Source organism: Merops nubicus, unplaced genomic scaffold (assembly GCF_000691845.1).
Source record: "Merops nubicus isolate BGI_N331 unplaced genomic scaffold, ASM69184v1 scaffold14968, whole genome shotgun sequence".
NCBI classification, from domain to species: domain Eukaryota; kingdom Metazoa; phylum Chordata; class Aves; order Coraciiformes; family Meropidae; genus Merops; species Merops nubicus.
In genome coordinates this window covers 1-19467 of record NW_008626456.1, presented here as the reverse complement: position 1 = coordinate 19467, position 19467 = coordinate 1, and the positions used below count along the sequence as shown (strand labels likewise).

The 19467-nt window shown below is 38.7% G+C and overlaps 1 protein-coding gene across 1 annotated transcript; it reads left to right on the top strand.

Annotated features, from left to right (window-relative positions):
- Positions 1 to 2896: 2896 nt before the first annotated feature.
- CSDE1 (cold shock domain containing E1, RNA-binding) lies at positions 2897 to 19426 on the top strand. Its single transcript, XM_008946011.1, has 19 exons — positions 2897 to 3319; positions 5369 to 5567; positions 6316 to 6425; positions 6773 to 6865; positions 7402 to 7499; positions 7661 to 7742; positions 8099 to 8227; positions 8396 to 8521; positions 9385 to 9597; positions 11308 to 11448; positions 11537 to 11695; positions 11972 to 12079; positions 12930 to 13105; positions 13506 to 13618; positions 14317 to 14436; positions 14658 to 14836; positions 16299 to 16462; positions 17392 to 17524; positions 18125 to 19426. Exons 2-19 carry the CDS (start codon positions 5369 to 5371, stop codon positions 18170 to 18172), a joined length of 2391 nt encoding a protein of 796 aa, XP_008944259.1. The 5' UTR covers positions 2897 to 3319; the 3' UTR covers positions 18173 to 19426.
- The last annotated feature ends 41 nt before the right edge of the window (positions 19427 to 19467 follow it).

Sequence of the window (19467 nt, the reverse complement as noted above, 5' to 3'; positions counted from 1 at the left end):
TCCGCTCCGCGGCCACCATCTTGCTGCAGCGCATTGAACAGGGCCGCGCCGGGCTCCGGAGCTCGCCGGGCCCAGGCCCCTTCTGAAGGCCTGCGACAAGCCTCTATCGGTGTGGGTCTAATTTTTTGTTGTCAGGCTTAATAACAACCCCAGGGCTCATCCCCAGCTCCAGACTTGTCAAAAGAAAACGAGTTTTTGTTTTTATGTTGGGTTTGTTTGTTTGTTTGTTTTTAATGCTTCTGTTTGTATATATGCCTTTATAGATGTCCTTGGGGGTTCTTTTAACTTTTTTTTTTTTCCCACATAGATGTGGGCTTTTTATGTAAAAATGACTGCACTAATCCTGTGAATATGGTAGCACATCTTGTAGCTGTCATATATTGGTTAGGATGCTCAAGATCTAGTGTTCAGTACTGCTTTCCAATATTCATGGAACAGCTTTGTCTCCAATATCTAATCGCTGTGTTGTGCATGCATACTGAAAATTTAGAGATTTATCTTTATTAAATTTGATCTTGGCCGTATATGACATTTCTATTTCTAGAAGCCTATGTTCAAATCTGGTAAAATGTACGTTCTTGTACTTACTTCTTGGGAGGGGGTGGAACAAAACGCTTGTGATCTGGCAGGTTTTGCTGTAAGGGTGTAGAGATAGTTTCTAGCTGTGAACAGCTTTATATGACTTGCTGTCATTTAGCAAAGTCTGCACCTGGAAGACTTCAAGAACAGGACTTGTACAGCTCTTCCCTGTCTTTGCATTAATCCTTTCAGCTGAAAATACACAAATGCAGAATCCAGTGTGACTTGAGGGCTGGGCAGCTGCTTAGGGTGTTTATCATTTGGAGAAGTATTTATAGTAGCTGAATTAAAAAGCAAAGAATTTAAAACAGACGCACAGGAGATTTTTTTTTTTTTAACTTGAGTTACGTTTGCTTGACAACCCTATTTTTTTTTTTTCAATAACTTAAGTGTAGTAAACCAATCTTGTTATCAAATTAAACTGGCTTTTAAGTGAAAAGCTTATGCCCTATTCCATTATCAGAAAATATTAGCTTCAGTCATTTTGGGGCAAAAGAGATGTTTTGATTATTCTATGAAAATGTAGTCTATTCTATGCCCAGAAAAAAATGAGAAATGTAATACGGTACAAGTAGAGCTCTAATAATATTAGTCTGATTACATGAGAGAGAAGTACATGAGGAAAAGGATTTTAAGTGGGTCTGTGCCATTCCTGTGGTGTGCCTGATGGATTTATGGATTTCTCCTGAACTTGATTGGGGGGGTGCTTATTTGAGATCTGAATTGCTGTGCAGAAACTAACACTATCCTGAAAGAGACTGTGGTAACGGTGGCCTGAATCTGATATGGAGGTATGTGAAAAGTCTGGTGAGCCTGATATTTTTGTAATAGCTTTGTGTCTTCTCATTTTTATTGTTTTTAATTTATAATCTAATCTTTCATTGCAAACCTTTCATACCAGATATTAGTTTGTACTGCTCTCATCCAGTTTCTTACTTAGTCTCATTCTTGTATGTGTGATGGTCTGACAAGAAAACTTATGTAAGCAAAAAGTTTTTTCAGAGGGGTGACTAAAGGAAGATGCTTCATCTGGAGGGAGAGCTCATTAAAATACAAACTTCTGTGAAGACTAGCTGACGAGTTTGCATATAGCCATCATGTGATTTTGGGGTTCGGATGTTCCAATTTGTAATGGCTGACTGCAGTCAACATTTTCACCGTGACGACTCTGCGTTCCTGCTTCAGTCACTGAAGTTGGCTCTTTCACTAAAGATAATTCAGAGCTCAGTGTAAATTCTGCAATTCAGTTTCCTGCTACAGGGAAGTAATAGGCTTTGTCTATATTTTTGCTTATGTTGTGGGGCTTGTGGAACAGCTTGTGGAAGAGTTGTGCTCTGATGCTTCATATCTTTAGAATACTGCATAACACGCTAGTTTATCCGTAGCTTCATAGCTGTCTTGCATCTTAACAGCTTTTGTCCACAAAAATATCTTTTTTTTTTTTTTTTTTTCTCCCTGTATCTACTGAATAAGTAACAAACTCAAATCAAAGCTTCATTTTATTTCTTTTCAAAAAAGCTTCTACTTCTATAAGGCTTCAGTTTTATGTGGTAGGTTGTAGTTTGTCTAAACCATTTTCTCATGGAACTGCAAAGTGATAGTGCAAAACTTGAGGAGGGAATTATTATCTAGTTACTGTTGCAGAGCAGATTCTCTGTTATGTTATCTACATAAATATTCTGTATGTGTAATTGACACTTTGCAAACACTGTTTTCAGAAGTCCAGAGAATGGCTCCACAATTATTATACATGGTATGCCAGGTACATGTGATCTGTGTAGAAGGGGTATACAGCATCTGTATGTATAATTGAGAAGTTCATTTTTGTACAAAGCTAAAGGTGTTTCAAGTATTGCTAGTCCTTGACTTACTTTTTGGAACAAAAATTATCAGGAAGTTCTAATTCCACACGCATTAACCCCGGTGCTACTCTGAAGGTCTGTGCAAGCACTTGTTAATTAAGTTATGAGACGGCACCCATGTGAACATACTGATAGGAGACTTGCATTAAATGATGCTGCTATTCATCAAAATAAAGTTGCTGTTCTAATTGTACAAACTGAGACCCTTCCTGTAATGCTTAACTATGTCTAAAGAGTTTTAAAACTGAAAATACCGTATCAGTGGCTCGGAGGTGTTTTTTCGGACAACAAAAATGAAAATGGGAATGCCAAATCTATCTGTGAAACAGTCTTTCCTGCCATGGATCTAACTTACATTATTAAGGTAGAGGAAATGTGTGTGTTTGTAGGAACACCCGGGACCAGTGTACAGTTTCTTTTGAAGTGATACTTGTTATGTCTTTTTCTTTTCTCCAGTATGAAGTGGAACAGAACAGAATTTACCACCTGAAACTGCTGCTTCAAGTTCAGATCAGGAAAAGAATATACCACATTGTAACAACAACTCGAGACCAAAGAAGAGGAAACTTACACTGAAGATACAAGGCTTGATCTGAAACAAGAAGTTTGTGCCTACTCAACAGCTTCAAAAGAGCACGTCCCAACGCTGCTAGTAGTCTGTTTTCTCCAGTGCTGTATTGAAACTGCCCAGGGCAGCAGCACTTGCATTCTCTATTAGCTTGATAGATCACATTTTCTTGTTATCTTTTTTCTCGATCTCGTTCTTTCCTCCTTTTTGTTTTTGGTAATAATAGCAGTCTTCATCCTTAGAAAATTGTGCTGAAACAGAAGAATCGGCCAATACTACTGAAAGTGCAATATTTGAATATCACTGCGAGGTTGGTGCATGTGTTATATGAATAGTTACCTGTATGTAGTTCTAAACTTAATATGAAACAAGCTGTCAACATAAGGGTGTGAGTTTTGTTATTTATTTTAGCAGTTCTTTGCTATTATCTTGGTTTAGCAGTCATATGACAAATTAATAGTACCTGCAATATAGTTCTCTTTAAAACTATTTAAAACCCTGGAGAGCTGGCTATTAATTTTTCTCTTTTCTAGTAATGGTAGTGTTGTGGTTCTGATGCCTTTTTTTCAAATAAGCCATTTAGTTGTCTTTAAATCTTACTGCACAGCATTTTGCTCTTCCTCTGAGTACTTGTGTCGGTGGCTTTGATAGTTCTTAGTCTTGTAAACAGCTGACAAGTCAGCTGTTGTGAGTGGACTGTTGGCGGTGGACAGCACAACTAGGTGGTCATTGTGGTCCAGTATGTAACTGTTACATTGTAGGTCCAAGAAATCTTGTATGTACATTAATACGTTGTAGTGTATTAGTACAAGTTTCTTAAAGGAGAGTTTTGTGACCATAGTCCTGGTGATACATATAAATGGACATTGTGTTTGATTTCTTTTTTGTTACACTCTGTTACAACATTACGTTTGAACAGGTGTAGGAAGGAATATGACAAGTGGCTGGAAAGACTGCTATATTATCATGTGTCTTTCTACAGCAAATGTTAGTGCCACTCTGAGTGTATCTTTGTTTGAACTTAAGTTGTCAGGCTTTAAATAAGTCACGACAAGTTCTTCATGCTATGCTAGTTCTTTAAAAAAATGTTTAAATGGAGGTATTTGAGGAAGTAATGACAGCAGTGTGGTATTCTAACCCTAAGATATGCTATTCTGAACTTAATTTTTAAGAAAATTTTCTGTCATTTTCTGTATGTGATGTACCTTTAGTAGTATTACCTCTAGTCTACTACTTAATGCCTGTGGCTGGGGTGTAGGTGTGTTTATATACTTGTTGTATCAGAGGTGTGAAGTGGCCATTTTATAAGTGACTCTATAAAAGCATTTGTCACACTCATTTAAGCTTTCATAATGGGTTAATAAGGTCCTACCTGTTATTCTCCTGAGAGAACAATATATATCATTTTCCCTTCTCCTGGCCACCCTACTTGCAGAACCAATTCATTGAGTATTTCAAGCTGTAGGATGACTTGAACACTTCAGCTGTTGCCTTCCCACAGGGGCATCTTCTTGTGTGTGGCGTGCCCTTGGGGTTGCCTTCCTCAAAAGATGAGGGTTCATATATTAGACTGATGCTGACTGGAAATAGTCATTGCTTAGTGCTTTTTTGTTAGAGATTTTTCTCAGAAAACGTGTCCTTTAAACATAGTGAACTACATAGGTAAGATGCAGCTCCTGTTTTTTCCCTTGAGAAGTTTAGGCTAGATGTAAGGAAAGGACATCTTTGCTAGGAGAGTTGCATAGCACTGCATCAGTTAACCCGGAAGGATGGTGGAACCTCTGCCATCAGAGGTTTTGGAGAGTCAGCTAGAGGAAGGCATGGCTGCTGTTGTGTCCTGTTGGCAGGAGGGTTATTGGAGGAGGAGGATGGACTAGAGCTCTCCAGGGGTCTCTGCTGGGGGTCATGTTCTGCATGTGAACATGTGGGGATGTGAATTTCTGTTGCTTCATAACTGTTGCATTTTCCTAATTTCCTGGGTAATTTGGAAGAGCAAATAATTTAGTTGGGTTCAGAGTCTGTTGTGACGTAGTAAATGTAGAAATATCTTGAGGTAGAATACTTGAGAAAGTCAGAAGTTTGTTTTGGTCTAAGAAAGCTTTACTTTGATGTTTTATTTCTGACCTATTGTATAAATATATTGTCTGCCTACATTTTATTGTTTTACAAAAGCTTGACGGTTTTGGTGTTCTTGCTCTAATTGGTTAGAATTTGCTTATTACAAGACCTTCCACGAGCTCTTTTTGGTTTTTATTCTGTTATGTGGGCATGGAGGAAGGGAACGAACTTTGAGGTGTTGTGATTTTTTTTTAATTTTTTTTTTTTGGTTCTTCCCTCGCCCCGGCTTTCTTTTTAACAGATGAGCTTTGATCCAAACCTGCTCCACAACAATGGACACAATGGGTACCCCAATGGTACTTCGGCAGCGCTGCGCGAGACTGGGGTTATAGAAAAACTGCTGACCTCTTATGGATTCATTCAGTGTTCAGAACGGCAAGCCAGACTGTTCTTCCACTGCTCACAGTATAATGGCAACTTACAGGAGCTCAAAGTAGGAGGTAATTGAACAACTTTCAGAGCTTCTTGACTGAGTGAAAACCAATCTCTTTCACTTGCCACAGAAAATCCTTCTATCTGATGGTATGAGCAGATACATGCTGTTGCTTTTGGTGGGTTAAAGGCGTGATTGACTAAATAATCTACCAGTTCTGATGAGAGACCTTTACAGCACTTTCAGTCTATGCAGCTTGTATTAATACAGTTGTACAGCTATATGTTGTAACATACTTCATGTACTTAGGGGTTTTGTTTTGTGTTTTTTTTTTTTTTTGTCTGTTTGTTAGTGGGGTTGTTTTGGGTTTTGTTTGGGGTTTTTGTTTGCTTTTTTTTTTTTATTCATTTGAAGATGGCCAGTTTCTTAGAATGGGGAGGCTGTAGCTTCATGCTGCTAATTAGTGTGGCAGTGAAGTTTCTAAACTGTTTAATGGCATGTGTCGTGTGAACTTCAGTGTGAAGTCTGCTGTATAGTCAGCAGGGTAGGGGAAGGGAATTACTGAGGGGCAAACAATTACAATTGAACTGTGTTACATTACATTAGCAGCAGAATTGAATAAGCAGACTAATAAGGGAAATATATGTAAATAGAGTGTCCTTCCTTGGTGACAAAAGCACCTGAGTTTTACTTTGTTGTTTTTGGCTACAAGCAGTGAATTATCAAATGTAACTGTTCAGTGTTTTTAAAAAATGAACACACCAAACCCAGACAAAAAAAAAATCTGTGATGTTGTTATCATGTTTGTCTTGTAGACGATGTTGAGTTTGAAGTATCTTCTGATCGCCGAACTGGAAAACCCATTGCTATTAAATTGGTCAAGATAAAACCAGAAATATTACCTGAAGAACGAATAAATGGACAAGTTAGTGCCTGTTTTCTATACATGCATAATTTCCATCCTTTACTCCAGTACAGAAGGCTAGATTCATCAAGCAGGCATATTAATTACATGCAGTATTCAGTTACACTGAAATATATTTTTGTTGTTCTGGTAAAAATTCAGAGGTTCAGCTTGAGCTCTTGCTTATTTCCAAAGAGTTCTTGGAGTCAGGTGTTGTGTAAAATTGAAGCTTTGCAGCATGGCGTTCCCTTTTGAGTTACACTAGAAGTGTATCCCTGAGTGTATAGTAGAGGATACTGAGATTAATTTTGTATTCAACAATGCTGCTCCTGAAATGACTAGCAATGGATTTCTTTTTTGACTGGTAGGTTGTGTGCGCTGTTCCTCACAATTTAGAGAGTAAATCTCCAGCTGCCCCGGGTCAGAGTCCAACAGGGAGTGTATGCTACGAACGTAATGGGGTAAAGCTTATGTATTTTACTTGGAACTCTTCGCTGATCCATCGCTGTGGTCTATGAGCAAAAGAATTAATGCAATGTCATGTGAACGATTGACACTGCTAAGAACTGTAGTTCTTGGCCCCCCCAAAAAAAGCATGTTTTGGTAATTACTACAAACAGAAATGTTAATTTGACAGCTTGCTTGCTTGCTTATGTCTATGGAGAACTTTATACAGAGCCAGATAGTTTTTTCTCTTTACATAACCCAGCATCATTAAGTTTTAAACATTCATGTATCCTTATCTCGAAATTTAAGAGTTTAGAAATTGACATTTTAAAGGTGGCCATGTACAAACTTTTCAACTTAAGTTACTTGTTACAAACTCATCAAAATGACACAGTGGGAAAAAGAATGGTTTTGCATGCAGTGTTTGATTATTTCTTATTTTCTCACTAAATTTATTTGCTAGATATTGTTATTAAACAAAATTGTGCTAATCTTTCTTTGAAACAACTATTTTGCCAATAGAGTAATATTAGTCAACGTTAATTTACAGGAAGTGTTTTACCTGACTTACACCCCAGAGGATGTTGAAGGAAATGTACAGCTGGAAACAGGAGATAAAATAAACTTTGTAATTGATACAAATAAACAGTAAGTTGGTATTGCTTTTCTGACTTCATAATTTGTTTTGGTAGTCAGGCAGAATTCATGCCTGTTCCAAGAACTGAAATAATGTTATGAAATATAATCTTAATTTTTGCTCTAGTTTTGAGTTGTTTCAAGTTTGCTCTACTTGTTTTTCCCTACTCCAGTACTGGTGCTGTAAGTGCTCGTAACATTATGCTATTAAAAAAGAAACAAGCCCGCTGTCAAGGAGTAGTCTGTGCCATGAAAGTAAGTGATGCTTTAGCTGTAAAGTTTTGTTTGAAAATGAAATGCTGTTCTGAAAAATTACATTTTAAGTAATATATTTAGGGCATTAAGAGCTTTTAACAGTTTGAGGGTCTGGGTGTAAACTGGGTGAAATGGTTTAAACAGACAATCAGTGGTATTAGTACTCTTCTTAAGAAAGGAAGTCCCATTTGTTTCAGTTTATGTATTTCTTGTAGTAGTCTGTTAGCTGTGTGCACTCCTAAGTCTGCTATACTGGTGTGTCATAATCTCTTACTCTGCTTGATAGAACCTGTAAAATTTTGTCTTGGTATGTTAAAAGACTAGGCCATTTATTGATTACTTTGTTCTGTTCTTAGGAAGCCTTTGGATTTATTGAGAGGGGTGATGTCGTGAAGGAGATATTCTTTCACTATAGTGAATTTAAGGGTGACCTAGAAGCCTTACAGCCTGGTGATGATGTGGAGTTTACAATCAAAGACAGAAATGTAAGATGAAATCCAGTAAAAAATGAAGACGAGATCCTAGGGCATAACTGAATAGCTGTCTGTTGTATTAAATTACCTTGTAAAAAGAAGGGGGGGAGGGGGTTCGTTGGAAAATGTCTGTTACTTTATTGCTTCTGTATGGGTGTTTGACTGATTTTGTGCTTTCAGGGTAAAGAGGTTGCAACAGACGTTAGACTGCTACCTCAAGGAACTGTCATTTTTGAAGATATCAGCATTGAACATTTTGAAGGAACTGTAACCAAAGTAATTCCAAAAGTACCCAGTAAAAACCAGGTGAATTCCAGTATTTACTGAGGTTTATGTGGTATGCTGTATTGAATTCCAGTCAAATACTAAACAGGTTCCCCATTCCCTGTAACAGTCTGCTGCATAAACACCATGTCAGAGTAAAGGAGTGAGCTTGGACTTAGCCTGTAACAACTATTAGTAGCAGTCACAGTATGCAATTTTTCTGAAAGTTATGAAGAATGAGAATTAGGGCAGTATGTGTTTTCTTTAATGTTTCACATACTTCCCACTTGAATTTTGTGAGTGTAAGATGTATGTTTAAAGCAAAAGCATAAGGAAAACTGGAGAAAATATTTGCTGGAATAAGCCTCATCTGTGGTTTCCAGTGTTCATTAACAATGAATGAGCTTTTTGACAGATAACTTGACCTTTAATATTTGGCTTTGAGGGAAAAAAATGTATATAAGCACTTACCTTAAGGTTTTAAGCAAGCCTTTGTTGTTGTTTTGGCAAGATTTGGGGTGGGTTTTTTTTTGTTTTGAACACTTAATGAGAAAAATCCTGCCATTTAGAAATGTAAGTATGGTTATAAACCTAATTATTGAAATAGAGTCTTAATTCCTTTGGCAATACATGCGTGATGTTTAAAAAACAAAACCAAAACACAACACAATAAAACAAAAAAAAAAACAACTGAACAACGGGAAACACCTTGCATTGGGCTGTGGGCAGTAAATTACAAATTAAGAGTAGTAGAAATGAAGCATGGTGGTCTGAGTCCATCAGACATTGGGCATCATCCATACTTCTGTTAGCATCATTATTTTTGCCAGCTACTCTGTGTGCAGTTTTTCTGAGTCTTGTAAGTGAATTAACTTGTTTTTTCTGTTGGGTTTTCTGTCTGCTAGAGTGATCCGTTACCTGGCCGCATCAAAGTTGACTTTGTGATTCCTAAAGAACTTCCATTTGGAGACAAAGATACAAAATCCAAGGTGACCTTGCTGGAAAGTGACCACGTTCGATTCAATATTTCAACAGACAGACGTGACAAACTGGAACGAGCCACCAACATTGAGGTTCTCCCCAATACTTTCCAGTTTACTAATGAAACTAGGGAAATGGCAAGTATCTTATCTTTAAAAGCTTTTATATCTTGTGGAGGAAGTGAAAGTAAAATAGAGGAGTTTTGTCTTAAATGTAACTTAATGTAAAAATCACTACTGTCTTCTATTGCCTTTTAGGAAATCCACTCCACAGATGTACAGTTTAGAAAAAGTGCTTAAATGGTATAAAATTCAGAATTAATGCTGGCATCTTTCCTTTAAAAGAATAAAAAGTTGATTACTGTGGATTGCTAACTGGTTATAGCAGACAGAGAAATAATGCAGTCTTGTAACCATGTTAATTTTTAAACCTGTAGTACCATCTAAATGGTTAACTACTGATATTCTTTAGGAAAAACAAAGGAACCTGGGGCTGCTACTCTAATTCAGATAGTATCCCCTTTGATTCTTAAGGCATTTCACTGTGTGCAGCTTCTGGATTTCATGGGTTTTGGCCAATTTCTGTTGGGGTCCAGCAGAAGAATGGTTAAGAGTTTTGTTCTGTCACATACAAAAAACTCTGTGGATTACAGGGACCAACATGGACGTGCTAATCTGTATAAAAGGATATCTTTCAATCATGTAATTTGAAATGTTGGTTCTGTTCCAGCTAGACTGTAAGTTTGCCTTCCTTTTCAGTTGGAGTCCAATTACAATGTTATCACATCAGTATGCTTTGAATTAAGGGATCCTTTGCTTTCAGAAAGCCTCTCAGTTTTTGGTATTCTATCCTATAGATTTCTTATATTTCTACTCTGGCTCGATGTATTTTCCTGCCTTAATTGAGCTGTCAATGAGATGACAAGCATTGGCTGGTTCTGGAAGGTTTAGCTGATTCTCCTAAACTTGTGAAAGCTGTATATGAGAAGAATGTTCTGAAAGGTGGAAAGTGTCTTTGCATTGCTATTCAGATCCTGTGGGCCTTGCCTGAGACACGCAAAAAGGCTCTGTAATAACTGGGCTGAGCGGAATATGTTCATTAATTCATTTTGCTCAATGACTCTGGTGTGATGTGGTACTAGTTCTTCCTAACTTGAGTAATGAACTCTTTCAGCAACTTTGTAGAGCTTTTTTTTTTTTTTTTCTTTTGACAGCTGATGGGGCACAATATATTCTGTTTATCATTCAGCATTCCATTTCTAGTGGTTTCCAGGAAGGACACTAAAATACTATGTAGCATGCTTACCATAATATAACCTCATAGATGAGATAGTCTTGTTTTAATAACCTGCTTTATAAGAAAACTTTTTAATTTCTTCATTTGTATCTGGAAAATATGATGGTTTTTCTCTCAAACTTCTCTGACCACTGGTTTTATTTCCTGCATATATAGATTCTTGCATGTTTTGTGTGTTTATTTATGTATTATACTTGTATAGATGATGCATGTATTTGTAGAGTTACCCACTTCAAGACTGTTCTCTGTGTAGTAGTAATGTCGTGTTCTTTAACTGTAACCTTTCTTGTTAATGGCTTACATTCATCTTCTCCACTCTTCATAAGAAATTGAGGAACTAGGTAAGTATGACTTGTTTGCATTTCAGGTTGACCATAGGCATTAGCACTGCAGCTTGCAGGGAATCATATTGCGTAATCCAGTGAGTGTTTTCATAGGATTCAGGCCTTGTGTTGAGATTATTATATACTCCACAGACAGGTGTGGAGTACCTGAAGGCAGATGTTGCATGCTAATAGTAAAACTGTCATTGTCCATTTGACTATTCTCAGGGTGTGATTGCAGCAATGAGAGATGGCTTTGGCTTCATTAAGTGTGTGGACCGGGACGCTCGCATGTTTTTTCACTTCAGTGAAATTATGGATGGAAATCAACTCCATATTTCTGATGAAGTAGAGTTTACTGTCGTTCCTGTAAGTGAGATTAATGCTTTTATGAAGTCTTAGCTTTTAAAGGAATTATGTGCAGTCTGTGTAAGATCTGATTGTTTTTGTTTTGCAGGATATGTTGTCTGCCCAAAGAAATCATGCTATAAGGATTAAAAAGCTTCCTAAGGGCACGGTTTCTTTCCACACCCAATCAGATCACCGTTTTGTGGGCACTATAGACAAAGAAGCCACGCCAGCCAAAGCTGCTAGCCCAAATAAAGGCAAAGAGAAGGTAATGCTGCCCTTCTGCGTTTTAATGCCAATATACTTAAAGTTCTGATTAGTACTTGCTGGAAATGGTGGTAATACTTTCTTCCCTTTTAAAAAAATATCTAATATCATTTAAAGCTTTTTACTCAGCGTTGATTCATTTGCTGTCGTTTTCACCAGTTCCTGAGAAGTTACTGTAAAACTGCTGTGGCTCAAATGAGCAGTTCTTGAATTGGGTGTAGTAAACTTGTTTGCTTACAAGTAAGAGACTGATTGCTGAATTCTGTCTTGTTTTTAGGAAGCTGAGGATGGAATAATTGTTTATGATGACTGTGGAGTAAAACTGACCATTCCTTACCAGGCCAAGGATGTGGAAGGATCTACTAATCCCCAGATAGGAGATAAGGCAATATAACTAAGTATACCATTGGGAAATATTTTTCTGTGCCTTGCGTGAGAATGTGAGCTTTGCCTTATTGCTGGATTTGTTTGCCCTCTCAGAACAAAGGAAGGACAAGGCATCTGTTTAATGCTACCTTTTTCTTCTGTCCTAGGGTTTAGTGGCTTAATCTTAATCTTCTATATAACTAAGAAAAATATCTTAAAACATGGTGATATATATATATAAAAAAAGTGTCTTACTATGTAAATGACCCTTTTTTAAACAGGGAATTCTTATCAGTAAGACACTGGACTCTGCTAGTGAATAAGAGGAAATTAGAGTAGAGGTTGAGGTGGTTGTTGAAAAGGGAGAACATACCCTTATGAGCAGATTAGCCTGAGAGACAACTGAAAGAGAGAAATTGCTGGGAGATCTGGAAGAGCAGTGTTCAGGAACCATGCTAAGAAGTCACTGATAAGTGTTTTCAAGAACCTGTGAGAAGTAAGCAAAGCTAGGTACATGCTCACTGGGTGCCACTGGTGATGTGTTGTGAAAGGAGCCGGATCACAACCAGAAAGCTTCTCATCTTTAATGGTGAAAATCGGCTGAGTACAAGAGGCTTGTTTGCCTTGCAGATATCACTGATGTGACTGCTATTCTTTGAAACATAGTAAATGTCAATGAATTGACAGCTGTTTCTGGGAGAGCAGTCACTATAAAATTACTTTCCTGGAGAGCCTGCTGTTAGATTAGCGCTAGACAACTTTGAAATTAGTTGTTTCTGGAGGGGTTTTGTGGTGGTTGTGGTTTTTGGTTTGTTTGGGGGTTTTAGGGTTTTCTTCCTCTCTAGTACTGATATGCAGCTCTTCAACAGGTCGAGTTCTGTGTTTGTGAAGTGAAGAGAACTGGTTTGCAAACGGCTGTTTCTGTCAGAATGCTGGGACGCAATTACAGCTCTAAGAGGCTTTTGGGATACGTGGCAGCCCTGAAAGATAACTTTGGATTTATTGAAACAGCCAATCATGACAAGGAGATCTTTTTCCACTACAGGTGAATGACAATTTTAGTATTGTTTGTGTGAGGTTTATTTGTTTTGTTGGAGGGTGTTGTTTCGTAGGGTTGACTCTTAAATCCTCTTGACTTAGCATGCACACACACATACATATACATGCATGGTTAGGTGTCTCGGGATCCATTTATTATTTCTGCTGGACTGGATCGTGCTTCTCTCTTACTTGGTACTCATGGTGTTCTGTGTCTGTGAATCCTAGGCCAAGAAATACAGTTGTACTGTATATTTGAAATGCTTCACCTTCTTGAATAAGGATTTCTTGAAAATGGGAGGTGTTGAGCTACTTGAGTAGTTTGTGATCGACTTCTGTGAATGCTGGATGAGCATCACTGTTGACATGTAACTAAAGGCAAATTGTACCTAACTCTGTTTCTGTAGTGAATACTGTGGTGATATTGACAGCTTGGAACTTGGAGACACTGTTGAATACAGCTTGTCAAAAGGCAAAGGAAACAAAGTTAGTGCAGAAAAGGTGAACAAAACACATGCAGGTAAGATCACACCTGGTATTTTCTGCTCGCAAGGCTTTTGGCAAGTGCTGATGGATAAGTTTGTTAATACTCTGTTTACAGTTGAAGCTTAGACAAAGAGGATAAGACTTAATGTGGTGGTTTTTCTTTTCCTGAATGTTGTTGCCTGTGTTTTCAGAGAACAGACAAGTGCAGACCAACAGTCTTGTAGACAGCAACAGCTCTTTGGACCTTTACTGTACTCTGTCCTCTTTAGTTGGAGGGTTATAAGGAGAGACCTAGTGGCAGAAGTAGCCAAATTGGTAATTGCACTAGTTGTGCTGTATTTCGTAGAAGGAAAATTGCAGGAGGAGCACAGATGGGTATATTAAAGGCTTGGGACCAAAAAATGCATATTTAAAAGATTGTTACATGGTTAAAATGAATAGGGCATGGGAAGAGAAGTAAAATACTTTGATTTGCTTTTAAAGTTACATGGCTTCTAGTTTCTTGAAAAATAATTTTTCTACTTCCATGTTTGAAATGTCAGTCTGGTCTTGCTTACAAAACTGTCGTTACTTAGTGCTGTGTTAAGTCTGTTCCAGTTTTACTGGGTGATAGTGTGCGCTGCCTTAGGTGTCATGCAGTGCAAACCATTGGCTTCTAGTTAATCTGAATCACTCATTCTTTTTAAATAAAGTGTAACTAGAACATCCTGTTCTTCTACTGTTTCTTTTCAGTGAATGGTATCACTGAAGAAGCTGATCCAACTGTTTACTCTGGTAAAGTAATTCGTCCTTTGAGGAGCGTAGATCCCACACAAACTGAATACCAGGGCATGATTGAAGTCATGGAGGATGGTGAGATTTGTTACCTTTAAATCATAAGCATTCCTTTCACAAATGCATAGGAAGGGTACAAGTTCAATAAACTGTGAATAGAGGTGTTGAGAACCGTAATCACACTATAGACTATATTCATACTGCCAAGCTGACAGCAGAAGTAGTGGCAATACAGCCTGAATGCCCTCAGATAGGAAAAGATACCTCTCAGTTCCGTCTTGTACTTTTTCCTCCTCTAGGTGAGATGAAAGGAGAGGTCTATCCATTTGGAATTGTTGGAATGGCAAACAAAGGTGACTGTCTGCAAAAGGGAGAGACAGTAAAGTTTCAGCTCTGCGTTCTTGGTCAAAATGGGCAGACAATGGCTGTTAATATTACACCGTTCCGCAGAGCCACAGTGGAATGCGTGAAAGATCAGGTGAGTGACCACTGCTATGAAGAAAAGATGCATGTTAACAGGAATTAACTGCTTAAGTTGGCATAGGGCAGATGAGAACCCACTTCAGCGCTTGAATCCAGGAAGCTCGTGCACAAGTAGACTGCTTTGTACTCTGGTTCTAGGCCAGTTGGTTAGGTGCCTATACATCAGCACTACTGGGCCACAGTTCCTGCTGCAGTTGATTCTGAAGACTTGTTCTTGACATGTCCTAGAAATTGATCTAACTAGCTTCTGCTGAACAGAGCATTAAAAAAAGTGTTTAAAAGAAAAGAAACAAAACTGCACATACTCAGCTCCGAAACAAAGCTTCTTTAGAGCAGTCCACCTGAAATGGAAAGACTGATCATTGCCTGTCATGTGCCCAAGCACCACACAGCTGCCCATTCACTCCCTCCCTTGGGGTTAAGGGAGAGAATCATAAGGGCAAAATTAAGAAAACTTGTGGGTTGAGATAAGAACAGTTTACTAATTGAAATAATAATAATAAATTGTAATTAAAAGGAAAATTAAAAAAGATAAAATAAATCCCGAGAAAAACAATTGATGCAAATGAAAAACAACTGCCCACCAGCAGCTGAAAGATGCCCAGCCTGTTTGTAAGCAGTGGCCCCCCCAGCCAGCTTTCCCAACAGTTTATATACTGGGCATGATTTTATGTGCTGTGGAATACCCCTTTCATCGGGTGGTGCCTGTGTCCCCTCCCAGCTCCTTGTGCACCCCCAGCCTGCTCACTGACAGGACAGTATGAGAAGCTGAAAAGTCCCTGACCTAGTGTAAACACTGCTCAACAACAACTGAAACATCAGTGTGTTATCAACGTTCTTGTCATCCTAAATCCAAAACACAGCACTGTATCAGCTAGTAGGAAGAAAATTAGCTTTATTCCAGCTGAAATCGGGACCTGGCCGTAGTTGCATCTCAGAATGATTAGAAAATCAAGTACTGTGAATGCTTTCTATTTTTATAGTTACTATGCAGCACTAAGCTCTGGTCCTGTGTGGAGAGGCTAAGTGAATTTTGGTGTTTTATACATCAGTAGAATGGTAAATGCAAGTAACTGACATACACCAGTGACAGACCAAAATATGGAGTGGTTTCTATTGGTGTAAATTGTAACTGAGTACAGTGGAGTTCTTGAAAACAAAATGTAGCTGCAGTTCTCTCACTTTAATACAACTGCCAGGCAATTTTCAGAACTTGTTCTATAGACTTTGGGGGTTTAAATGTGATTTTACAAACCCAAGAAGACTGCTTAGACTTCCAGAAGTATTGTTTCCAGTCAGAACATTCTCTTCAGTGTAGAAATTGCATTTCTACTTCTATTAGATACTTCAGAGTTGTGGTTTTTTTTTTCTAGTAGTCAGACTGCAACAATGAATAAGTCATTGCATCTGTTTGGATCAAGAGGAAATACATAACCTTGTGATGTGTTGGTTTGCAGTTTGGTTTCATTAACTATGAAGTGGGTGACAGCAAAAAGCTCTTCTTCCATGTCAAAGAAGTTCAGGATGGTGTGGAGCTACAGGCTGGGGATGAAGTGGAGTTCTCAGTAATTCTGAACCAACGCACAGGAAAATGCAGTGCCTGTAACGTGTGGCGTGTCTGGTGAGGATCTAGAATTAAAGTGATTTAATCTGACATGCTGTCTGCATCGCAGTAGAGGAGTGCATTCTGCTTCTAAAGGGAGCTAGCTGTTCCTAGCATGGAAGCTCTGAATTTCAGCTGGCTTCAGTGAGAGCCTCTGAGAATGGCCAGCATGTGTAGGGTGTCCAGCAGCAGAACTCTCAGCTGTTCTTTTTTATAGATAGTTGGTTCTTTTTTTAATCTATTCTTAAGAAGCTGCCCCTGTAGCAGGAACTTGGGTACACCCTGCTAGGTAGAAATTAATGAATAATAAGAAAACTGATTGATAGTATTCATGTGCAGTTGCTGGCCTCTTTGGCCAGTGTACTACCATATGGTGTTTCTGCCTGTTTCCTCAACAGCACCTTCCATTTTTAAGTAGAAAACTGTTGTTGTTAGGCACTCTTTTTGCCTGTCACTTGTTAAGTGTGGTAGATGGTTTTTTTGCTGTTGAGCTACTTGCACATTTTGAAGAAAACTGCACAATTTGAATATTGCCTAAGCTTGAGAGAGCAATTCTACAGCAAGAGGAAGCTAACATTTAATTTTTTCCTCTCAAAATTCTCCTCTCGTTGTCTTCAGAGATGTTAATGTTATGTCATTACATACTGGCAACTCACGAGCCTTTTATTGTTGCTGTTGAAGGGAACAGAAATGCAGGGAACACAACTGACACGTGCATGAGAGTAGGTGCAGCACCTCCCCTCACCAAAGAACACTCTTCTGAGAAGGCTGTTCTGAGCTGCTGCTGTTTCAGAGGCCTGTGTTTGGGTGTGGTGTGGAGGCAGATGCAGAGGGTGTCGCCGGGGCTCCGCTCGGGCGCAGGACGGGTGACGCTTGCGGCTCAGGGGCCGAAGGACCGCGCGGGGTGCGGGGCAGTCACCGGGGCTCTGTGTGCTTGACTCTTACAGTGAAGGCGCGAAGGCTGTTGCTGCTCCACGTCCTGATAGACTTGTCAATCGTCTGAAGAGCATTAATCTGGATGATGCCAATGCTCCTCGTCTAACAGTTCTTCGTCAGCCTAGAGGACCGGATAACTCAAAGGTACGCAAGATGAAAGGCTAGCCTGCAGAATAACTGCAGTTAGTGTTATAACTTGGGTAACCTGGCACTGATTCCTTTGTTGAATGCCTGAACTGTTTGAAACGTGGTGTCTGCTTTCATTCCGTAGTTGAACTAGTCATCTGCTGTGTGAGATGAGATTACTGACACAGGGTGTAATGCCTCTGACTTTGCATAAAAATAATGTATGCTGAAGTTTCAGAAGAGTGTACAGTACAGAAGCAACAAATTGTTGCTTGTGTTGTAGCCCATAATAGCTATCTTGATTTGGTTTTGCTTTTATAAACCTCCTGCTCCTCTTCTCAGAAACAGTAGGTGAAATCCCTTTACTTAAAATTGGATTTCATATGAGGTTCTGCCACCACCTGATAAGCAGAAGGAGTGAAGTAAAGTGTCTGGAATTTGCAAAGTATCTTGGACTAGAAAGAGCCAACTCATAAGAACCTGTCTTGTTACCGGCTCTGGTTGTGAAGACAAACGCTGCTGATTAGAAATGTGCTAATTCTATATGCGGTTGGAACAGAACAGGTTTGCTTTAAAGTACGATGCTGGATCTGAAAGTTTGTTTTGTTTTCCTTGTAGGGGTTTGGTGCAGAGAGAAAGATCCGTCAAGCTGGTGTTATAGACTGATCCATAAAACCCATACCTGATGTACGACTGAGTGGTGGGGGCTGGTGAAGGGTACTGAATATCTCCCTATTCATCCCTTCCTCCAAATTCTAAGACGCTATTACACCGGTTTTAACACCTTTTCATGTTATGTTTAAAATAAATTTATGAAACCATTTTAAAATTATGCACAGTTGCATTCTGGAGAACTTAAGGTGGCGCCTTATAGTATCACATTTTAGAAGCTTGTTTTGAATGGTGCATTTAACGCAACTGGTAACTGCAAATCTACATTGCCTATGTGAGTAAACATTATAGACAGCTGTACTCTGGTAGACCTTACGGAATTCTGCACTACAGTTATATCTATGCTTTATCTTTGTTGTTTTGGCCAAGGTATTACTCTGCCTTAGTGCTCAGTTGCATTATGTCTCTCCTTCCAAGTGGAAACGGAAGGCTCACAACAGCTCATTCGGCTCAAATTTTGAGGACCATATGAGGGTGGAATGAGTTCAACATTATATAAAATGTGTATGAACAGATAACTTAAGCTGATGGCCAAATTTACAGTGTTTTCATATTTCATTTAACTTTAGTCCTTTAGCCAGCAAAGTTGTTAAAGCTCAGTGAAAGTCTCTTTTCCAGGATAGACTTATTTTGTAGCATTCTGAAACACATGCAGTGCAGAATTTCATAAGGCTGAGGTGTGCCATCAGTGTGGTAATTTAAATATATTTAAAACAATGCACAAATCTGCTGCTGCTTAGAACACTGCAGCTTCTAAACCCAGTTTCTTTTACTGATTTAAATTTAAAAAGAAAGAAGTTGTGCCTGAAGTGAATACTTTTTTTTTCCTTCTCTTTTTTGCAGCCGGCACCCAGTGTACTGTAAAAGAATAAATACTTAGGCTTTCCATAGCTGTATTGAGACTTTCATCAAGGTGAAATAGTTGATGTCTGTGTGCTTTTTTTCCCCCCTGTCCCCCTCCCTCCATTTCCCCAATCACACCTTATCCAGCAAGAAAACTGAATGATTGGTCTAAGTATTACTTTAACCAAAAAGATCAGGAGTTTCTTTCTTTGAATAGAGGGCAGTACTGTGGTTTTTTTTTGTTTGTTTGTTTGTTTGTTTTTTTCATGTTACCTCTATTCTCAATTTAGGGTTTTCTTCTCTGGGAGATGCGTTATCTTTGTAAAACAGACATTGCTTTCTCCAATTTTTTCTGTTAATGGCAAAGAATGGAAATAGAATAAAGTTTTACTGATTTTGAAAAAAGCCTCTCCAGTGGCTCGCGTCTTCCTTCCGGCGGGGCGGGG

What these genes read in the sequence shown, in the direction of transcription:
- CSDE1 (XM_008946011.1), top strand. Translation starts at nt 5,369, where the DNA reads ATGAGCTTTGATCCAAACCTGCTCCACAACAATGGACACAATGGGTAC. An exon ending in ATCCCCAGATAGGAGATAAG is followed by an intron (nt 12,080 to 12,929) that starts GCAATATAACTA and finishes GCTCTTCAACAG; the next exon opens with GTCGAGTTCTGTGTTTGTGA. An exon ending in TGTAACGTGTGGCGTGTCTG is followed by an intron (nt 16,463 to 17,391) that starts GTGAGGATCTAG and finishes TGACTCTTACAG; the next exon opens with TGAAGGCGCGAAGGCTGTTG.